The 20034-nt window shown below is 52.7% G+C and overlaps 1 protein-coding gene across 1 annotated transcript in view; it reads left to right on the forward strand.

Moving 5' to 3' along the window:
- LOC135258168 (voltage-dependent R-type calcium channel subunit alpha-1E-like) overlaps window positions 1–20034 on the forward strand; it is a 90813-nt gene that overhangs the window by 53532 nt on the left and 17247 nt on the right. The window contains 16 exon segments of the mRNA XM_064341463.1: window positions 132–247; window positions 2233–2286; window positions 3719–3808; window positions 4937–5143; window positions 7075–7187; window positions 7421–7533; window positions 9479–9610; window positions 10585–10654; window positions 11295–11412; window positions 12777–12844; window positions 13512–13603; window positions 15403–16086; window positions 16265–16566; window positions 17931–18054; window positions 18142–18271; window positions 19245–19304. Of these exon segments, the coding sequence (XP_064197533.1) occupies window positions 132–247; window positions 2233–2286; window positions 3719–3808; window positions 4937–5143; window positions 7075–7187; window positions 7421–7533; window positions 9479–9610; window positions 10585–10654; window positions 11295–11412; window positions 12777–12844; window positions 13512–13603; window positions 15403–16086; window positions 16265–16566; window positions 17931–18054; window positions 18142–18271; window positions 19245–19304 (2473 nt within the window).

Consider the following 20034-nt stretch of genomic DNA (forward strand, 5'->3'; position numbering starts at 1 on the left):
CACACACACACAGGCACACACACCCACACAGAACAGATACACACACACACACACACACTCTCTCTCACACACACGCATGCGGGGTGGGAGCTCTGTGTGGGGCTGTGACTGTGTCCCCTCGTCCCCCGCAGGGAATTTGCCAAAGAGAGGGAGCGGGTGGAGAACAGACGGGCCTTCATGAAGCTTCGGCGGCAGCAGCAGGTGGAGAGAGAACTCAACGGCTATCGGGCCTGGATCGACCGAGCAGGTAGGGGTACCCCCATCTCTCTCTCCCGGCCTGGATCGACCGAGCAGGTAGGGGTACCCCCATCTCTCTCTACAGGCCTGGATCGACCGAGCAGGTAGGGTACCCCCATCTCTCTCTACCAGCCTGGATCGACCGAGCAGGTAGGGTACCCCCATCTCTCTCTACCGGCCTGGATCGACCGAGCAGGTAGGGTACCCCCATCTCTCTCTACAGGCCTGGATCGACCGAGCAGGTAGGGGTACCCCCATCTCTCTCTACCGGCCTGGATCGACCGAGCAGGTAGGGTACCCCCATCTCTCTCTACCGGCCTGGATCGACCGAGCAGGTAGGGTACCCCCATCTCTCTCTACCGGCCTGGATCGACCGAGCAGGTAGGGTACCCCCATCTCTCTCTACCGGCCTGGATCGACCGAGCAGGTAGGGTACCCCATCTCTCTCTCCCGCCTGGATCGACCAGCAGGTAGGGTACCCCATCTCTCTCTACCGGCCTGGATCGACCGAGCAGGTAGGGTACCCCCATCTCTCTCTACCGGCCTGGATCGACCGAGCAGGTAGGGGTACCCCCATCTCTCTCTACCGGCCTGGATCGACCGAGCAGGTAGGGTACCCCCATCTCTCTCTCCCGGCCTGGATCGACCGAGCAGGTAGGGTACCCCCATCTCTCTCTACCGGCCTGGATCGACCGAGCAGGTAGGGGTACCCCCATCTCTCTCTCCCGGCCTGGATCGACCGAGCAGGTAGGGTACCCCCATCTCTCTCTACCGGCCTGGATCGACCGAGCAGGTAACGCGACTGTGCTGGCATTGGTTGACCCAGTCAGCTCTGCGCTGTGAGATTAAAGCACAGACCTGGTTTGCCTCAGCAGGGAGTTCACCTCCAGGTCTGAAGAGAGCGAGAGAGAGCGAGAGAGAGAAGGAGAGTCTGTACCTGCTGCGAAGGGAGAGCTGTTTTTGCAGCGTTTGAGCGCGGAGGGGAACAGGCGAGGCGTTTCTGTGCGCACTCTGCTTCCCGGCAGTCACGTTTTCCGCACGCGTGTGTGCGCCTCTCCCACACACTCCCCTCCGCAGCTGATAGGTGAATATGTGGAACAGAGAGAGAGAGAGAGAGAGATGTGTGGTAGCGCCCAACACTCCCACTCAGAGCAGGGTGAGCGAGGGGAGACTGACTCACTCAATCAATCCACTCCAGCACAGCCCCCTCTCTTAGCTCTGCCCTGCTACCGCTAACCTGTCCTGCTACTGTTAGCGCTGTAAGGCTACTCTTACCCAGAAACTTCCACTATGTGTTAACACTGTCCTGCTACTGTCAGCGCTGTCTTGCTACTGCTAGTACTGTACTGCTACTGTTACCCATAAACTGGCACTATGTATTAGCGCTGTCTTGCTACTGTTAGCACTGTATTGCTACTCTTACCCATGAACTGCCACAGTGTTAACACCGTTGTGCTACTGATAGCACTGCATTGCTACTGTTAGCACTGTATTGCTACTCTTACCCATGAACTGCCACAGTGTTAACACCGTTGTGCTACTGATAGCACTGCATTGCTACTGTTAGCGCTGTCTTGCTACTATTAGCCTTATGAGACCCGGTTGTTATAGGGAGTGTTATTATGCTGTATAACAGACAGGGTGGTTATAGAGTTATTGTGCTGTATAACAGAAGGTGGTTATAGTGAGTGTTATTATGCTGTATAACAGACAGGGTGGTTATAGTGAGTGTTATTATGCTGTATAACAGACAGGGTGGTTATAGCAGGTGTTATTATGCTGTATAACAGACGGGGTGGTTATAGCGAGTGTTATTATGCTGTATAACAGACAGGGTGGTTATAGCGGGTGTTATTATGCTGTATAACAGACAAGGTGGTTATAGTGAGTGTTATTATGCTGTATTACAGACAGAGTGGTTATAGAGAGGCCCAGTGCTGGGCTGTGGTATCTTGCCTAAGCTCTCATTGTTTGTATGTCTCTCTCTCTCTGCAGAGGAGGTGATGCTGGCAGAAGAGAATAAGAATTCAGGGACGTCTGCTTTAGATGGTAAGCCGTTTTCCCAAAAAGATCTGCTCTATGTCAAGCAGAGAACGTTTCCCCCTTTTGTCTTAGTGTTTTGGCTTATTAGGAGCCCTGTCACTTCTATGTGTGTGTGTGTGTGTGTGTGTGTGTGTGTGTGTATGTGTTTGTGTGTGCGTGTGTGTGTGCTTGCCAGTCTAAAGTACACAGAATAATGCTTTTTGTCAGTCACCCCATGGCTTGCCATTTTGTTCTCTGTGGGATTTGGGTGCATAATGGGAAAATTCGACTGTGGGATTTCAGATAATCTGTCATTTTTAAGGAGGCCAAATGACTCGCAGCACTGGGTGCCAATCAGCGGGCGATTACCAAGCTGAGCCATTTCCAGTTTCCATAGCCACGCCCCTGTGATGAAATCTGGGCCAATGGCCTTTGTCCTTGCCCGCTCATAGGCGGGAAATCAGTCCTGAGCCCCCTCAGCAGGGCCCGTTTCATTCATCGACCAATGAGTGAGGAGCGGCCCACGGTTGCTGTGGCAATGGCGTGCTGAAGAGCAGTTCTGGAATGGGTAGCACCGGCCTACAAACACCGTGCGGTTCCTCTGGGGGGGGGGGGGGCGGGCGGGCAACGTCCCGGGCTTTAGCCGTGAAGGTCTCTGTCCTTACAGAGAGCTGCTGTGTGCGCTTGGACCCGGTCATGGGGTCCGGCTCGGACCCGGTCATGGGGTCAGGCTCGGACCCGGTCATGGGGTCAGGCTCGGCCCCGGTCATGGGGTCAGGCTCTGAACCGGTCTCCTGTCTGAGTTCTGTGTGTGTGCGTGGGGTCAGAGAGCATGCGAGCTGGCCTGTAAGGAGAGTGAGTCCCTGACCGTTGCGGTCATTTCTGATGGAAACTCTGAAGCGTGCCAGGCTCCCGGTGCCAGGCTCCCGGTGCTGTGCGGGCATGCGGTGAGCCCTGCCAGCCTGTGTCCCGGCAGCTGGCATACCTGCTGAGCCGTTATCATGCCGTTGCCGAGGAGGTGGCTGTGCCGTCACCGGTGAATGTACCTGGCAGTTCTGAATGAGTCATTGTGATAAAACTGGAGCCTTGCCCCATGTGATGCAGTCTGACTGAGCTGATTGGAGGAGAGAAAGGTTACGCTCAATGTGCAACGGTTTACCCTCCAAAATGGAGGAATTCCAGCTGCAGGTGGAAAAAAAATAAAATACCAACAAGCAAATAAAATTAAAAATGAAATTCTCAGACACAGCGGAGCTCTGAGCTGAAATAAAGACCAGCCCCCCCCACCCCCACCCCCGTCCTATGAAACCTTGTTTGGTTCAGTGGGCTCGGTATGTGTCACTCGACGAGAGTGTGTTGTGTCGTGTTGCCGTGGTTACTCGATGGGAGTGTGTTGTGTTGTGCTGCGTTGCCGTGGTAACCTCCAGATTTTCTCGAATTAATTGCGTTTTTCCCCCAGTGCTGAAGAGAGCCACGAGTAAGAAGACCCGTATGGGCGGAGTCCGGCGTGGACCTGGAGAGGACAAATACGGAGACATGGGGGCTGGAGGTGAGTGAGGCTAACTGCCATAATGAGCCAGCCTGGTTCAGCTCTACAGTGGGAAAGGGCTATAATGAGCCAGCCTGGTTCAGCTCTACTGTGGGAAAGGGCTATAATGAGCCAGTCTGGTTCCAGCTCTACAGTGGGAAAGGGCTATAATGAGCCAGCCTGGTTCCAGCTCTACAGTGGGAAAGGGCTATAATGAGCCAGCCTGGTTCAGCTCTACAGTGGGAAAGGGCTATAATGAGCCAGCCTGGTTCCAGCTCTACAGTGGGAAAGGGCTATAATGAGCCAGCCTGGTTCCAGCTCTACAGTGGGAAAGGGCTATAATGAGCCAGCCTGGTTCCAGCTCTACAGTGGGAAAGGGCTATAATGAGCCAGCCTGGTTCAGCTCTACAGTGGGAAAGGGCTATAATGAGCCAGCCTGGTTCCAGCTCTACAGTGGGAAAGGGCTATAATGAGACAGCCTGGTTCCAGCTCTACGGTGGAGGGCTATAATGAGCCAGCCTGGTTCCAGCTCTACGTGGAAAGGGCTAGTAATGAGCCAGCCTGGTCAGCTCTACGGTGGAAAGGGCTATAATGAGCCAGCCTGGTTCCAGCTTACAGTGGAAAGGGCTATAATGAGCCAGCCTGGTTCCAGCTCTACAGTGGGAAAGGGCTATAATGAGACAGCCTGGTTCCAGCTCTACGGTGGGAAAGGGCTATAATGAGCCAGCCTGGTTCAGCTCTACGGTGGGAAAGGGCTATAATGAGCCAGCCTGGTTCCAGCTCTACAGTGGGAAAGGGCTATAATGAGCCAGCCTGGTTCCAGCTCTACAGTGGGAAAGGGCTATAATGAGACAGCCTGGTTCCAGCTCTACAGTGGGAAAGGGCTATAATGAGACAGCCTGGTTCCAGCTCTACAGTGGGAAAGGGCTATAATGAGCCAGCCTGGTTCCAGCTCTACAGTGGGAAAGGGCTATAATGAGCCAGCCTGGTTCAGCTCTACAGTGGGAAAGGGGTATAATGAGCCAGCCTGGTTCCAGCTCTACAGTGGTTATTATTATGGTTATTATTAGGGGTTATTATTGATTCTAATTGGTCATTATGAAGCTTTCTGCTGTTTTTATGGATTCTGATTGGTCCGTGCTCTGCCAGGCGTCCCGCGGGCCCGGTTCAGCCTCACGGGCAAGCGGGGGCCGGCGGCCTACTTCCGGCGCAAGGAGCGCATGCTGCGCATCTCCATCCGGCGCATGGTGAAGACGGACAGCTTCTACTGGACCGTGCTGGGCCTGGTGGCCCTCAACACCATCTGCGTGGCCATCGTGCACCACGACCAGCCCCCCTGGCTCACCGTCTTCCTGTGTGCGTCACACAGCCCTCACATCTATCCCTGTCGCTTACCTCTCTCTCGATACCTGTCCCTTACATCTATCCCTATACCTGTCCTTTACATCTATCCTGTGCACTCTTCTTATGTCCTACATCTATCCCTATCTATCACTTACCTTGTCCTTCTCTACCTCTCTCCTATCCTGTCCTTACATCTATCCCTGTCGCTTACCTCTCTCTACCGTCCTTTAATCATCCTATCTTATCCTACTTGTCTGTCCTACTCTCCTATCCTTCCTTTACATCTATCCATCCTGCATACCCTCTCTCTATACCTATCCCTTACATCCTTCCCTATACCTGTCCCTTATAACTATACCTATCACTTATCTTTTTCCCTGTCCCTATCGCTTACCTCTGTCCCTGTCCCTTATCCCTCTCCCTATCCCTGTCCTTACTCTATCCCTTACCTTCCCTTTGTACGTACCTTACCCTTTCCCCTATACCATCGACCTGTAACCCTGTCCTACATCTATCTATACCTATCTTACCCTGTCCTGTCCTTATATTTATACCTATCACTTATCTCTATCCATCTCTCTATCTCTATCTACACTACATTTCAAAGAGTATGTGGACACCACCTTATTTCCGCCACACCCATTGCAACAGTTGCAACACTCACTACAGTTCCAAACTACTTCTGGAAACATCAGCACAAAAACTGTTCGTCTAGAGCATCATGAAATGAGTTTCCATGGCCAAGCAGCCGTACCCAAGACTAAGATCACTGTGCGCACTGCCAAGCGTTGGCTGGAGTGGTGTAAAGCACACCACCATTGGACTGTAGCGCAGTGGAAACACATTCTCTGGAGTGATGAATCACACTTCACTATCTGGCAGTCTGTCGGACAAATCTGGGTTTGGCAGAATGCATAGTGCCAAATTTACTGGCCCGAACGGTGCCAACTGTAAAGTTTGGTGGAGGAGGAATAATAGTCTGGGGCTGTTTTTCATGGTTTGGGCCCCTTAGTTCCAGCGAAGGGAAATCTGAATGGCATTCTAGAGAACTGTGTGCTTCTGACTTAGTGGCAGCAGTTTGGCGAAGGCCCTTTCCTGTTTCAGCATGACAATGCCCCCATACACAAAGTGAGGTCCATAAAGAAATGGTTTGCTGAGTTTGGTGTGGAAGAACTTGACTGGCCTGCACAGAGCCCTGACCTCTAGCCCATCAAACACCTTTGGGGTGAATTGGAATGCCAACCGTGAGCCAGGCCATACGCCCAACATCAGTGCTCGACCTCACTGATACCTTTTTGGCTGAATAGACATGATTCTCTGCAACCATGTTCCAAAATCTACTGGGAAGCCTTCCCAGAACAGTGGAGGCTGTCACAGCGGCAAAGGGGGTCCAACTCCACATTAATGCCAACGGTTTTGGAATGAGATGTTCAACAAGTACATATGGGTGTGATGTTCAGGTGTTCACATACTTTTGTACACATTTTATGCATGTCTCTATCCATATTCCTATTCTCTATCCCTGTCTTTATCCCTATTTTTATCCCTGTCCTCGATGTCGGTCTCTGTCTTTCTCTCCACTTATGTTTACATGTGCTGCCGGTTGGTACTGCTTGGTTGTTTATGTGTGTGTGTGCTGCTGGTTGGTGCTGATTGGTTGTTTGTGTATATGTGCGCTGCTGGTTGGTGCTGATTGGTTATTTGTGTGTATGTGTGCTGCGGGTTGGTGCTGATTGGTTATTTGTGTGTATGTGTGCTGTGGGTTGGTGCTGATTGCGTTTACATGTGCTGCTGGTTGGTACTGATTGGTTGTTTGTGTTTATGTGTGATGCCGGTTGGTGCTGATTGGTTGTTTGTGTTTGTGTGCTGCTGGTTGATGCTGATTGGCTGTTTGTGAGTGTGTGCGCTGCTGCTTGATGCTGATTGGTTGGTTCCCTTGGCAGACTACGCAGAGTTTGTCTTTCTGGGGCTGTTCCTCATGGAGATGTTCCTGAAGATGTACGGCCTCGGCCTTCGCCTCTACTTCCACTCCTCCTTCAACTGCTTCGATTGCGGGGTGCGTCCCTTCCCCCTCTCCCTCCTTCCGCCAGAAAGAGAGAGAGAGAGAGAGAGTTGTGGTCTCAAACATTATTGTAACATTGTTGAGTTGTTTTACTGTAATCTGAAATGCTATTGTAACACTACTGGGTGATACATCTGTGGTGTGGGATGTTTATTTATGATGAGGGATGTCAGCGTGACGTGTGTGTGTGTGCGTGTGCGCGTGCGTGTGTGTGCGCATGTGTTCAGGTGATCGTGGGCAGTATCTTCGAGGTGGTGTGGGGCTTCTTCCGCCCCGGGGTGTCCCTTGGGATCAGCGTCCTGCGAGCCCTGCGGCTTCTGAGGATCTTCAAAATTACCAAGTGAGTGCGGGTGGGCCCTAGTGGGCGGGGCCAAGTGAGTGTGGGTGGGGCTGAGTGAGTGTGGGCAGGGCCAAGTGAGTGTGGGCGGGGCCAAATGGGTGTGGGTGTAGCCTGTAAACCAGAACCTTTTTTTGGAAGGCTGTTGCCCTGCAGTCTTGTTTAGTGTGTGTGTGTGTGTGTGTGTGGGCAGGGATGCGTTGGGGGAAGGGGGGGGTGTTGGTGAGAGGCTCAGGGGTGGAGAGGCCTCTTTCGCTAGCTGGCCTGGCTCTGTCTGATAGGTCAGACATGGAGGCTGAATCTGTTCGGTGTGCTCCGTTCTTCATGTTTTAGTTGTGAAGAGTTTGGCAGCTTGGCTTTCCAGGGCTAACTCTGCCCCCCAGCTCTCTGTGTTCACTGTGTGCCTCCTGTGGCTGTGGAGTGTGGAGTGCGGGGAGGGAGGGGAATACCGGTACACGAAATATTTCTGTGCATGGCCCGGGCCTGGGTGGGTGCCTTCATCCCCCGTTACGTTTTTCTCTGCTGAGCTTAAAATGCGCGCACCTTGAAGCGCGAAGTCAACCTGCATTACTGCCCTTCGAGCGCGCTGTTGAATGCAGCGATGCGCTCTTCCCCTGTGGTCACGCTCTTCCCCCTCAGCTTCCGTCCACGCTCTTCCCGTCCGCTGGTTCACGCTCTTCCCCCTGTGGTCACGCTCTTCCCCCTGTGTCACGCTCTTCCCCCCGTGTCCACGCTCTTCCCCCGTGTCCACGCTCTTCCCCCCGTGTTCACGCTCTTCCCCCCGTGTTCACGCTCTTCCCCCGTGTCACGCTCTTCCCCCGTGTTCCAGCTCTTCCCCCGTGTTCCGCTCTCCCGTGTTCACGCTCTTCCCCCTGTGGTCACGCTCTTCCCCCTGTGTTCACGCTCTTCCCCCGTGTCACGCTCTTCCCCCTCGTGTTCACGCTCTTCCCCCCGTGTCCACGCTCTTCCCCCCGTGTTCACGCTCTTCCCCCCGTGTCCACGCTCTTCCCCCTGTGTTCACGCTCTTCCCCCTGTGTTCACGCATTCCGTCGTCTGTTTCACTCGGTATTAATGTGGGGGATGAGAGGGAGCTAATTACTGCACTGATATACCAATTAGCCTGTCAGGCTAAGCACACAACAGTTGGTTGATGCACCGCAGAGAGCCAAACACTGAGAGCAGTCAATGAGCTAATGAAGTTATTAGTCTTGGTACTAGCCTACAGGAACTGCTCCACTGTACCGGCTGTTAGTCTTCTAACCCCACAACCCGAGCAGATCTCCCTGCTCCATGATGTCGATGCCGCTGTGTGTCCCTTCCCTGTGCGGCTGTGTGTCCCTTCCCTGTGCGGCTGTGTGTCCCTTCCCTGTGCGGCTGTGTCTCCCTTCCCTGTGCAGCTGTGTCTCCCTTCCCTGTGCGGCTGTGTCTCCCTTCCCTGTGTGGCTCTGTGTCCCAGTCAGCTTACCTGCTTGCTCTGGCCTTAGGTGTGGAATGAGCTTCCTGTGATGGGCTGGACTGCAGAATTGTTGGCCGTTTTTTGACCATGAAGACCCCCCCTCGACCCAGTCCCTTCCCATCCCTGCCCTCTAACATTTCTAACTATTGTTTTGTACTCGTTCAGGTTATGCTACTTATGTGGTCTTGTGTTTGTTCCAAGACCTTGTTGTGAATGATCTGTTTATAGGTACTGTCTTCTGAGATGCTGATAGGTTGTAACCCAGGCATGTTTGCATAGGTACTAAGCATCTGTAATTCTGATTAGTTGTTCATTTGTGGGTGTACGTTTTGTTGCTGGGTGTTGCTGATTGGTTTGTAATTTTGTGGGTGTGATTCTGCAGGTACTGGGTGTGTCATGCTGATTGGTTTGTAATTTTGTGGGTGTGATTCTACAGGTACTGGGTGTGTCTCATGCTGATTGGTTTGTAATTTTGTGGGTGTGATTCTGCAGGTATTGGGCATCTCTGAGGAACCTGGTAGTGTCTCTGATGAGCTCCATGAAGTCCATCATCAGCCTGCTGTTCCTGCTCTTCCTCTTCATCGTAGTCTTCGCTCTCCTGGGAATGCAACTCTTTGGTGGCAGGTGTGACACAGCTTATCAATCACAACTACAGCACAGCACAACACAGCACAGCTTAGCACAACACAGCTTATCACAGCTACAGCATAGCACAGCACAGCTTCTGTCAGGACCACTGTCATCAAGTAGAACTTTATTGACAATAAAGGCAATACAGTTATGTTTGGCGGTATGGCTCTGTTCTGGAGCTCTCCCGCCAACCACGCAGCCCGCGTGGATAAGGCCGGAGGCCAGCAGCCAAACCCCCTAGAGGGGTACACACAGAACAGATCCAGCAGCAAAGCAGTTTTAACACATATGAATGGAGCAAATGCAATTTCTTAACACATAAGGATGGAGCAATACAACTTCTTAACACATAGGAATGGAACAAATGCAATTCTTAACACATAAGGATGGAGAATGCAAATTCTTGACGCATGGGAAGGAGCTGGGGTGGTGGAGGGATTACGAAGCAACGTGCAGCGCTTGCATGCAGGAGGAGCAGCCGAATGAGTAGAGGGAGGCTGTTTAAGTAGACCGCCCTGTTAGTGAATGTACTGTGATAGGCTAACATCACTCAGCTGAGCCATCAGCTGATTCGGCCGGAGCGCTTGACTCTCGTGACCTGCCAGAACTACGCGATGCTCTATTTATCACAACACAGCACAGCTACAGCTTAGCACAGCACAGCTACAGCTTAGCACAGCACAGCTTATCACAACTACAGCACAGCACAACACAGCTACAGCTTATCACAACTACAGCTCAGCACAGCTCAACATGGCTCAGCTCAGCTCAGCACAGATCAGCATGGCTCAGCTCGGCGCAGATCAGCATGGCTCAGCTACAGCACAGTACTGTTCTGCACAGTAGGCTAAAACCCTGCACGTGTAATGTGCGTAATTTAAGGGATGTGGCTTTTCCTAATTAATCAGGAAATACCCTTAAGATCCCTGGTGATGCTGACCTTTGACCTTTGACCTCCCCCCCTCCAGGTTCATCTTTGAGGATTACACTCCGACCAACTTTGACACCTTCCCCGCCTCCATCATGACCGTGTTCCAGGTTCGGCCCGCCTGACGGCTCGCGCCCGACTGACGGCTCGCGCCCGACTGACGGCTCGCGCCCGACTGACGTGTGGCGTCTGTGTGCTGTACGCAGACTAACGCCTGCTACCCCAGGGGCTGCTGGGCGACGCGTCCAGCTCCCCGCAGTCTGGTGCTCGAGCATGACTGCGGCAGTGTGCGCTGCTGGGTGCCGCGTGATTGGATAATGAAAACAACGAGCCCTGTGTGTATTTATACATCACACACTTGTGCGCAGTAATTGTTGTTACTGTGCTGTAGTAGGTGGCTTCTGTCACAGTGTTTATCATCAATTCCCCCACACCGTATTTATAGAAAATGTAAGTGGATACAAAGTGCTGTTTGGCACAGCAGAGCTCATACGTAGGTATGCAACTGTGCGTGTGAGTGTGTGTGTGTGTGCGCGTGTGTGTGAGTGTATGCGTGTGTGTGTGTGCATGTGCGTGTGCGAGTGTATGTGTGTGTGCATATGTGCGTGTGTGTGTGTGTATATGTGTGTGTGTTTGTGTGTGTGTGCATATGTAAGTGAGTGTGTGTGAGTGTGTGTGTAAGTGTGTGTGAGTGTGTGTGTGTGTGTGTGTGCGCATATGTGCACACATGCGCGTGTGTCTTTACTCCAGATCCTGACTGGGGAGGACTGGAACGAGGTGATGTACAACGGCATCCGCTCCCAGGGCGGGGTGCAGTCCGGCATGTGGTCCTCCATCTACTTCATCGTGCTCACGCTGTTTGGCAACTGTATCCTTCCTGACCCCTGACCCCTGACCCCTGACCCTGGCACGTGAACAGCTCGCTCTGCCTTCGTGGGCCTCTCGTGAACTTTACCAAGAAAATAAAAAAACCATGACTATAATTTCTGTGCTTTTCCTGAAACTGAAAATCTCTTTGCGCTGTGCGGTAGAACCACGCATGGCCAGTGGTGTATTGGACATTGTGTGCGGTGTACAGTGTGCGGTAGAACTCCGCAGGGCCGGTGGTGTATTGGATGATGTGTGCGGTAGAACCACACAGGGCTGGTGGTGTATTGGACATTGTGTGCGGTGTGCAGTGTGCGGTAGAACCACACAGGGCTGGTGGTGTATTGGACATTGTGTGCGGTGTGCAGTGTGCGGTAGAACCACACAGGGCTGGTGGTGTATTGGACATTGTGTGCGGTGTGCAGTGTGCGGTAGAACCACACAGGGCTGGTGGTGTATGCTTTACTGGACTGGTTTGGTGTGTCGGTACAGAAGCACTGGCTGTGGGTGTGTGCATGGAAGCTGGTGGTCGTGTGAAAGAACAGCTGGGCTGTGTTGTGTGTAGGACGTGCTGTGTCTGTGTGTACAGGAACAACTGGCTGGTTGGTGTCATTGGAAGCATGTGTGTCTGGTACAGAAGCATGGCTATGTCTGTGTGTAACCAACAGTGGCTGTGGTGTAATGGACGTTGTGTGCGTTGTAGAGACAACAGGGCTGTGCGTAGGAGCCATTGTGTCGGTGTGCACGTGTGTCGGTGGTACAGAACAGCTGGCTGTGTTGTGTATGGCGTTGTGTCGTGTCAGAACAGCTGGCTGTGTCGTGTGTCAGGAGCGTGACTGTGTCTGTGTGTACAGGAGCGCTGCTGTGTCTGTGTGTACAGGAAGCAGCTGGCTGTGTCTGTGTGTACAGGAAGCAACTGGCTGTGTCTGTGTGTACAGGAAGCAGCTGGCTGTGTCTGTGTGTACAGGAAGCAGCTGGCTGTGTCTGTGTGTACAGGAAGCAGCTGGCTGTGTCTGTGCGTACAGGAAGCAGCTGGCTGTGGGTGGTCCCTATTAAAGAGCAGGCAGGGATGTTAGTCATGAGAAACATCTCCAGGAACCTTTTTAGCATGAAGGCAACGTCCTTACCTGCCCTGTGCATCCCCACGGAGGCTGCTGTTATTCTGATGATGAAGGAAATGCTATTTGGGGAGGGAAGGGGGTCTGTTGGTGAAGTAAATGTGTTTCAGGAAGGAATGGTGATGGGGGGATGGGGGGGTGGGGGGTTGGCTTTGGATGTCTGGGGTTGCTGGGGGGGGGGAGGGGGGTGGGGGGGTGGGGGGTTGGCTTTGATGTCTGCGGCTTCCTTCCTTGACGCCACCGAAAGACACTCTGCTCAACGTTTTCTTGGCCATCGCCGTGGACAACCTGGCCAACGCTCAGGAGCTCACTAAGGTGAACGCCGGTCTGTGACCTGGGGGTGGGGGTAGGGGGTGGGATGCTGGTGTGTGAGTGTGTGTGTGTATTTCTTTTAAATTTGTTGGTTAATCTGCAGGATTTCATTGGGCTCTAAAGGTCAAAACTCTTTTAGCTGCAGTATTTGATCCAGGCCTTCTCTGAGACAGCCTCCTAACTACTGTGTCCTCAAAATAAGTACATCCTATTAAACGTACTGCTTACTATTTAGTGCATATTTTTTAGTACGCGACTGGCAGCACGCGAAAAAAATATCCTCCGTACTATTTTCCAGCAGTACTGGAGAAGTGTCGTAAGACTTCCTGCTCTAAAAAAAGGCCCTGCCTCTTCCTCTCTGATTGATGGGACCCAACGATGGCTCTGCCTTTTCTTTTCTGTGAATTTTAAGTACACTACATTTTAAGTACACTACATTCAAAATTTTCCCTTAACAACTTTCTCATCCAGTGTACTCAACTTATATACTCAATAGTAGGCAAGTAGGCTGTTTCAGACACGGCCCTGGTCTCTGGATGTGGGAGGGGCAAGGCAGCCATTTTGCTGCTGAAGCCCTCTGCACTCACCATGAGAGTGAGAGGGGGGCATTTCTCAGTGATCAGACAGGGTGCTGGGATGCGTTTGGGGTATTAAAGTGTCTGTTGGCCAGGAGGAAGAGGAAGAGGAAGAGTTTTTCAATCAGAAACACGCCCTGCAGAAGGCCAAGGAGGTTGGGCCCATGTCCTCCATCATGTCGTCAGAGTAAGTTCCCCTGCCCAAACCCCCCACCTATCCCGCCTACCCCTCCCTGCCTGTACCTCACTTCTGCACCCCAAAATTACCGGACGTACTTCCCCATGGGCCATGGTGCCCCGCCCCCCCCCCAGGACAGTATTACTACAGCCAGGGCACCCTTCTCTGTGCTCACTGGCACAGGAAACTGTCACTGACCCCTGACTTCTGAACCCTGACCCCGGTGTTAGACATGCAGCTCTGCTGATGGCTGCTTCTTCTTGCTGAAAGTTCAGGCGATGGGGACACTGAACGGACGGAGATGCCAAAAACCTGATCTTCTCCGTCTGCCCTGAGAAACTGCGGAAGGTGCTAGAAAGCCAAAGTAAACTCAGTTACGGGTTTTGGGTTCAAACGGGCACCCCCATCCCGCGGGCCAGTGCTTGCGCTGTCGGGATGGAGGCTGTGGTGGGCTGTGGGGGGGTAGTGTCAGGGAGAGCTTGGGACAGGTGGAAGCTCGCTAGTTTAGGGCTGCATGCTCTATTCTACCTCCCCCCCTCCCCTCCTGCCCACCCCCAAATTAACCAGACCCTTCTCCAGCATGTTCCATAACCCCCCCACCCTGACCCAACCCCCCCCCCCCCCCCAAACGCAGAAACACAAACACGGAGCTCCTCCTGAGCTTCGGCAAGAACGTCGCCATGGTTTCTGTGGGTTTCCTGTTCCTGTGCCATCCTTCGGAACGTCCTGTGCTCCTCCCCTCTGTGTGTCAGTGCTGTCTGCCGCTCCAGACGTCCCTGTTTGTTCTTGATCTCACCGTCTGGTTGTCATGTGACGCTTTGCCTACCCGTGCGACAGCCCAAAACATGCGCCCCCCCCCCACCCCACAGATTTGCACAGCTGGCGGATTCTTCTGCTGAATATAAAAGTCTGTATCCCCATTTAGTCCTCAGCTTGGCTCTGAAATGAAGGGAGGTGTGCAAAAAACATTCACAAACTGCGCTCGATGTCAGACTCCATTTGATATCCAAATGATGATTCGATATCAGAAATATCATGAGAATTATTTGATGTCAAATTGGTGATTCGATATCAGACTGGTGATTCGATATCAAACTGGTGATTCGATGTCAAATTGGTGATTCGATATCAGACTGGTGATTCGATATCAGACTGGTGATTCGATATCAGACTGGTGATTCGATATCAGACTGGTGCCTTGCAGCAGCGCCTTGTTTCTGTGTTTTGGATGCTGTCGCTGGGGCTGTTTTCTGTCTCTTCATGAAAGCACTAATGTCTTGTTTTCAACCAAACCGCTCATTGATTGCGTGGATTACACAAGATTACCAGTACCAGTAAGTAACGCCGTCTGTTCCCTTATATTCCCTCTCTTCTTCAGCTCCGCTCGCATCTCCGCTTTGCACCCATTTTCAAATGCCTTTCTCCCGAAACCTTAAAAAAATACGGATTTATGCTTGTATTTTTGTTTTTTCATTGATGTTTTTCTCTAGTTTATTTTGTAATCTACCAACCTCTCCATTCCTCTCCCCTTTTCCTTCTCTTGACAAATCCTTTGTGTTTTTCTGTCCCTAAAAACCCCAGTTTCCAGGTATATTTTTCTTTCAGACGTTTTTATTATTTATTAACCTCAAAGCCAAAATCATTTAAAAGAATGTATTTGTGCACTCACTCACCCACAGTAGTCTAGATGACCAGCGTGTAAATGTTTCATGCGGTCTGTGCGCGTTTTTGTGTTCTCCGTACTGACTGTAGTGACTGTGTTTTGTCCCTCCGTGCCTGCCGTACTGTGTGTGGTTGGCTTCCTGCAGCCGGAGGAGGAGGCACTACCTGTACAGGAAGCGCGCCATCCACCGGAGCAGACCCGTCTTCGCTGACGAGGGCGGGCCGGGGGACCAATCAGAGGCCCCGGACCAGCAGCCGCTGACCGCCCCGCCGGGCTGCCGGAGGGAGAGGAGGAAGAGGATGAACATGTCTGTGTGGGAGCAGCGGACCAACCAGCTGAGGAAGAGGAGGCAGATGGCCAGCCGCGAGGTGCTGTTCGGCGGCCCCGGCGAGGAGGGGGACACGCCCTCCAGCGCGCACCTGCAGGGCCGGCCCGCCCTGTCCCCGGCGGACAGCCCCGCCCGCCTGCCTGACTCGCCGCTGTCCGTGGCCATGCCCCTCCCCGAGCCGCCCGAATCGCAGCCCTTCCCCCCGGAGGACCGCCACCCCCGCGGCCTCAACGGGAACCGCAGGCAGCGGGTGGTCCGCCGCTTCCGCCCCCCCCCGCCCGGCGCCGGCCTGGGCCCCGACGACTGCGCCCGCCCCCCGCGGCGACACCGCCACCGTGAATCCCGCCCCCGCGAGCCCCCCCACGAGGAGGCGCCCCGCCCCCCCGGCCAGGAGCTCTGCGAGCCCTCGGAGGAGCGGGAGGAGAGTCGCGCCGACGAGGGGAGGAAGGCCGAGGATGAGGAAGATGGCGCTCTGACGGGGAGAGGACAGGACCCAGCCAGGTGAAGAGTCGCTCTCTCTCTCTCCACACCGGGCTCAAACACTCAAATGAACCAAACACTGAAACACAAAGAGACTCCCCCCCTCCGCGCCTGGAGCTGGAGTGAGTGGGGTTCCCATGGTAACAGCGAGACCCCTCACACTGCGCTGAACTCTCCTCCGCTTCCTGTCTGCTTGCAGGCTGGAGGACGCTGCCCCTGATCTGGGCGAGTTCCCCGCGTTCTGCGAGACCCAGGAGACCCAGCCCATGCTGAGCGTCGCCCGTCCCGAGGAGGGCGGGGCCGAGGACGGGCTGCAGGGGGAGCTGCCCCCCACGGGGGAGCCAGAGGAGCCCCTCCTCCAGGGCACTGACCCCTCTCTGGGTGGAATCGATGCTGACACCAACCCTGCCGCTCTGAACCGCGAAGCCATGCCCTTGGATTCCAGCGTGGTGGTCGAGGTGGCGGGTGTGCAGTCGCTGCTGGAGCTCACCCCCATGACAGGTACTGTGCCACCAACCCCGCAGTACTGACACGCAACCCCGCAGTACTGACACGCAACCTTGCAGTACTGACATGCAACCACAGGGCACAGACAATCCTGCAGTACTGACACGCAACCACTGGGCATAGACAACCCCGCAGTACTGACACGCAACCCCGCAGTACTGACACGCAACCCCGCAGTACTGACACGCAACCCTGCAGTACTGACACACAACCTCAGGACGCCTAGCACCTCCCCCTCTTCGCACCTGCACTTCCAGAACACGTCTCCTGTCTGTTCTGGCCCCACGATGGTGGAATGACCTCCCTGTGGAGGTCAGAACAGCTGAGACTGTGACCCATTTCAAACGACGACTGAAGACCCACCTCTTCAGGCTGCACCTCTCCCCATCCCTCCCTTCCCCCCTGTAAATGACTAAAACTTAGGGTTGTAACTAGGCAGCTGTTTCATAGGTGACTTAGTTGATGCGCCTGTCTTAACGACTACTTGTATTTTTATTTATTTTTATTTTTCCATAGATTGCGTTGTTGCCGTTCTCGTTGTTGTATTAATCAGTTTAACCATCAGGGTCCAAGTTGAACTATGCGGTTGTTCCCTGTACTTGGACCGGTACTTCTCTCTAGGGGTTTCATCATACTTGTTCCTGGTTATGGTTATACACTTTGTTGTACGTCGCTCTGGATAAGAGCGTCTGCCAAATGCCTGTAATGTAATGTAATGTAACAACCCCACAGTACTGACACGCAACCTCAGGGCATAGACAACCCTGCAGTACTGACACGCAACCCCGCAGTACTGACACGCAACCCCGCAGTACTGAAACACAATCCTGCAGTACTGACACACAACCACTGGCACAAGACAACCCTGCAATACTGACATACAGTCCTGCAATACTGACACACAACCCTGCAGTACTGACACAACCACAAGAACAGACAACCCCACAGCACTGACACACAACCACAGGCACAGACATCATCACAGTACTGACACAACCACAGGCACAGAGATCCTGGTAATACTGACACTAATGACAGGCACAGAATACAATTGAAAGTGTGCAATCAATCTAATTATCAAAACTGATGTAAGAATTTTTACAGAGTTGAGATGTTCCAGTGGTCCAATCAGCACTGAGTAGGGTGTAAAGTAGAAGGGGATTGGTGGAGAAATGGAGTTGTATGTGGCAGTAAATTGGTTTTTCTGTTTTCTGCCTGCATTGAGAGCTTCATCTCGTTCTCCTGTGTAAGCACGCCGGAATTCTTTTTGGTGAGGCCTGTCTGCTCACTAGCACCCTCTGCAGGGACAATATATTAATGCGCCATGCCCTGAGCATTGTAACGGACCTTTTCTGCAGAGAACAGTAAGGACACGGAACCCTCCCGGTCTGAGAAGGAGGATGAAGAGGAGGAAGAGGAAACCCACATCCCCCCTAAAGCTGTACCACCAGACAGCATGTTCCTGTTTACTGCCACCAACCCGTAAGATTACACACACACACACACACACACACACACACAGGGTCAGTTGTACTTTGTGTAAATTCTGCTGATGTGCTGTTACTCCAGGATCCGGAGGGTGTGTCACTATGTGGTGAACCTGCGCTATTTTGAGATGACCATCCTGCTGGTGATTGTGGCCAGCAGCATCGCCCTGGCAGCCGAGGACCCTGTGTGCACCAACTCCGACCGAAACAAAGTGAGTCCCCTTAACCAACTCCGACCGAAACAAAGTGAGTCACCTTAACCAACTCCGGCCGTGACAAAGTGAGTCACCTTAACCAACTCCCACCGCGACAAAGTGAGTCACCTTAACCAACTCCCGCCGTGACAAAGTGAGTCACCTTAACCAACTCCCGCCGTGACAAAGTGAGTCACCTTAACCAACTCCGACTGAAACAAAGTGAGTCACCTTAACCAACTCCCGCCGTGACAAAGTGAGTCACCTTAACCAACTCTGACTGAAACAAAGTGAGTCACCTTAACCAACTCCGACTGAAACAAAGTGAGTCACCTTAACCAACTCCCGCCGTGACAAAGTGAGTCACCTTAACCAACTCTGACTGAAACAAAGTGAGTCACCTTAACCAACTCCCGCCACGACAAAGTGAGTCACCTTAACCAACTCCGAACGAAACAAAGCGAATCACCTTAATCAACTCCGACCGAAACAAAGTGAGTCACCTGAACTAACTCTCGCCATAACAAAGTGAATCACCCTAACCAAATCCCACTGCGACAAAGTGAATCACCCTAATCAGATCCAACTGCCTCCAATTGATTCAGTAGTTCTGGTGTTGGTTGGTTGCTGGTTCCACCACTGGGGGGGCGACAACAAGAAGAGGCTTATGCTTTATCCTGATAATGTGGACAGACCGTGGCCCTCACGTAGACGACAGTCATGCTGATCCAGGGAAGATTCAAACAATAAGCGAGTCCCAGTTCTGTAACTGTCCTGTTGACTGTCCCGTTCCTGTGACCTGACCCAGTCAGCTGCCCCCTTTCTGACGCTATTAAACTGTGACATGAATGCATGGTGGTGTTTGTGAGTGACCAGGGAGAACGATGACACCGTTGCTATAGAATTGATTTGAGTGCTGCAAGTCCTACTGTAGGATGATTAATTGCATACTTAAAATTGTTGCATAATTTTTTTTTCCGGTGTGCTGCAGGTTCTTCGTTACTTTGACTACGTGTTCACCGGAGTCTTCACCTTCGAAATGATCATAAAGGTGAGTGTTGCCCCACGGACGCCAACTCTCGTCTGATTGGCCAATTCAGTGTCTGTCCTCTGCTCATTGGTCAGTTCATTGCATGTTCCACAGCTGATTGGCCGCTTCGGTGTGTCTTCAGAGACTACGGATGTGAAGGCAGCACATTCGTATGCACCAGGCTCCTAAAACAAATTTCTATTTAACCTTTATTTAAACCGGGTAGTGAGGCTGACATCTCATTTGCCACTGAGCCCTGGAGCCTGCATGTATTTGGACTGTGGGAGGAAACCGGAGTACCCGGAGGAATCCCACGCGAACACTGGGGGAACTGCACAAATTTAAAATAACAATAATAATACTGTATGTTCACTTTAAACTCACTGCAGAGAAAATAAAATGTACATGAGCACAAAGTCTAGGGTGGGCTCGTTCACCCCCCCGCCCGCCCCCCTGCCCCCCCCGCCCCCCCCCCCCCCTGCACGAGGCTGCCCCGGACCGCATCTTCGCTGTTTCTGCAACGAGTTCCAAGCCAGGGTGGTGCAGGATTAAGGATTTAGCACGTTAGCCTTCAGCGGTGTTAGATTGCTACTGCATAATGAGGAGTGGCTATGTTTCCGAGATTATCTTCACTTGTGTGGATAGTGAAAGCTGATTGGTCCTTTCTACGTGGGTTTAAACGATGATGGTTTATTTTTTCTGATGGTTCTGTGGGGGTTTAAAAACAATGATTGTTCACTTCTATGTGGGT

Source organism: Anguilla rostrata, chromosome 6, assembly GCF_018555375.3.
Source record: "Anguilla rostrata isolate EN2019 chromosome 6, ASM1855537v3, whole genome shotgun sequence".
NCBI classification, from domain to species: domain Eukaryota; kingdom Metazoa; phylum Chordata; class Actinopteri; order Anguilliformes; family Anguillidae; genus Anguilla; species Anguilla rostrata.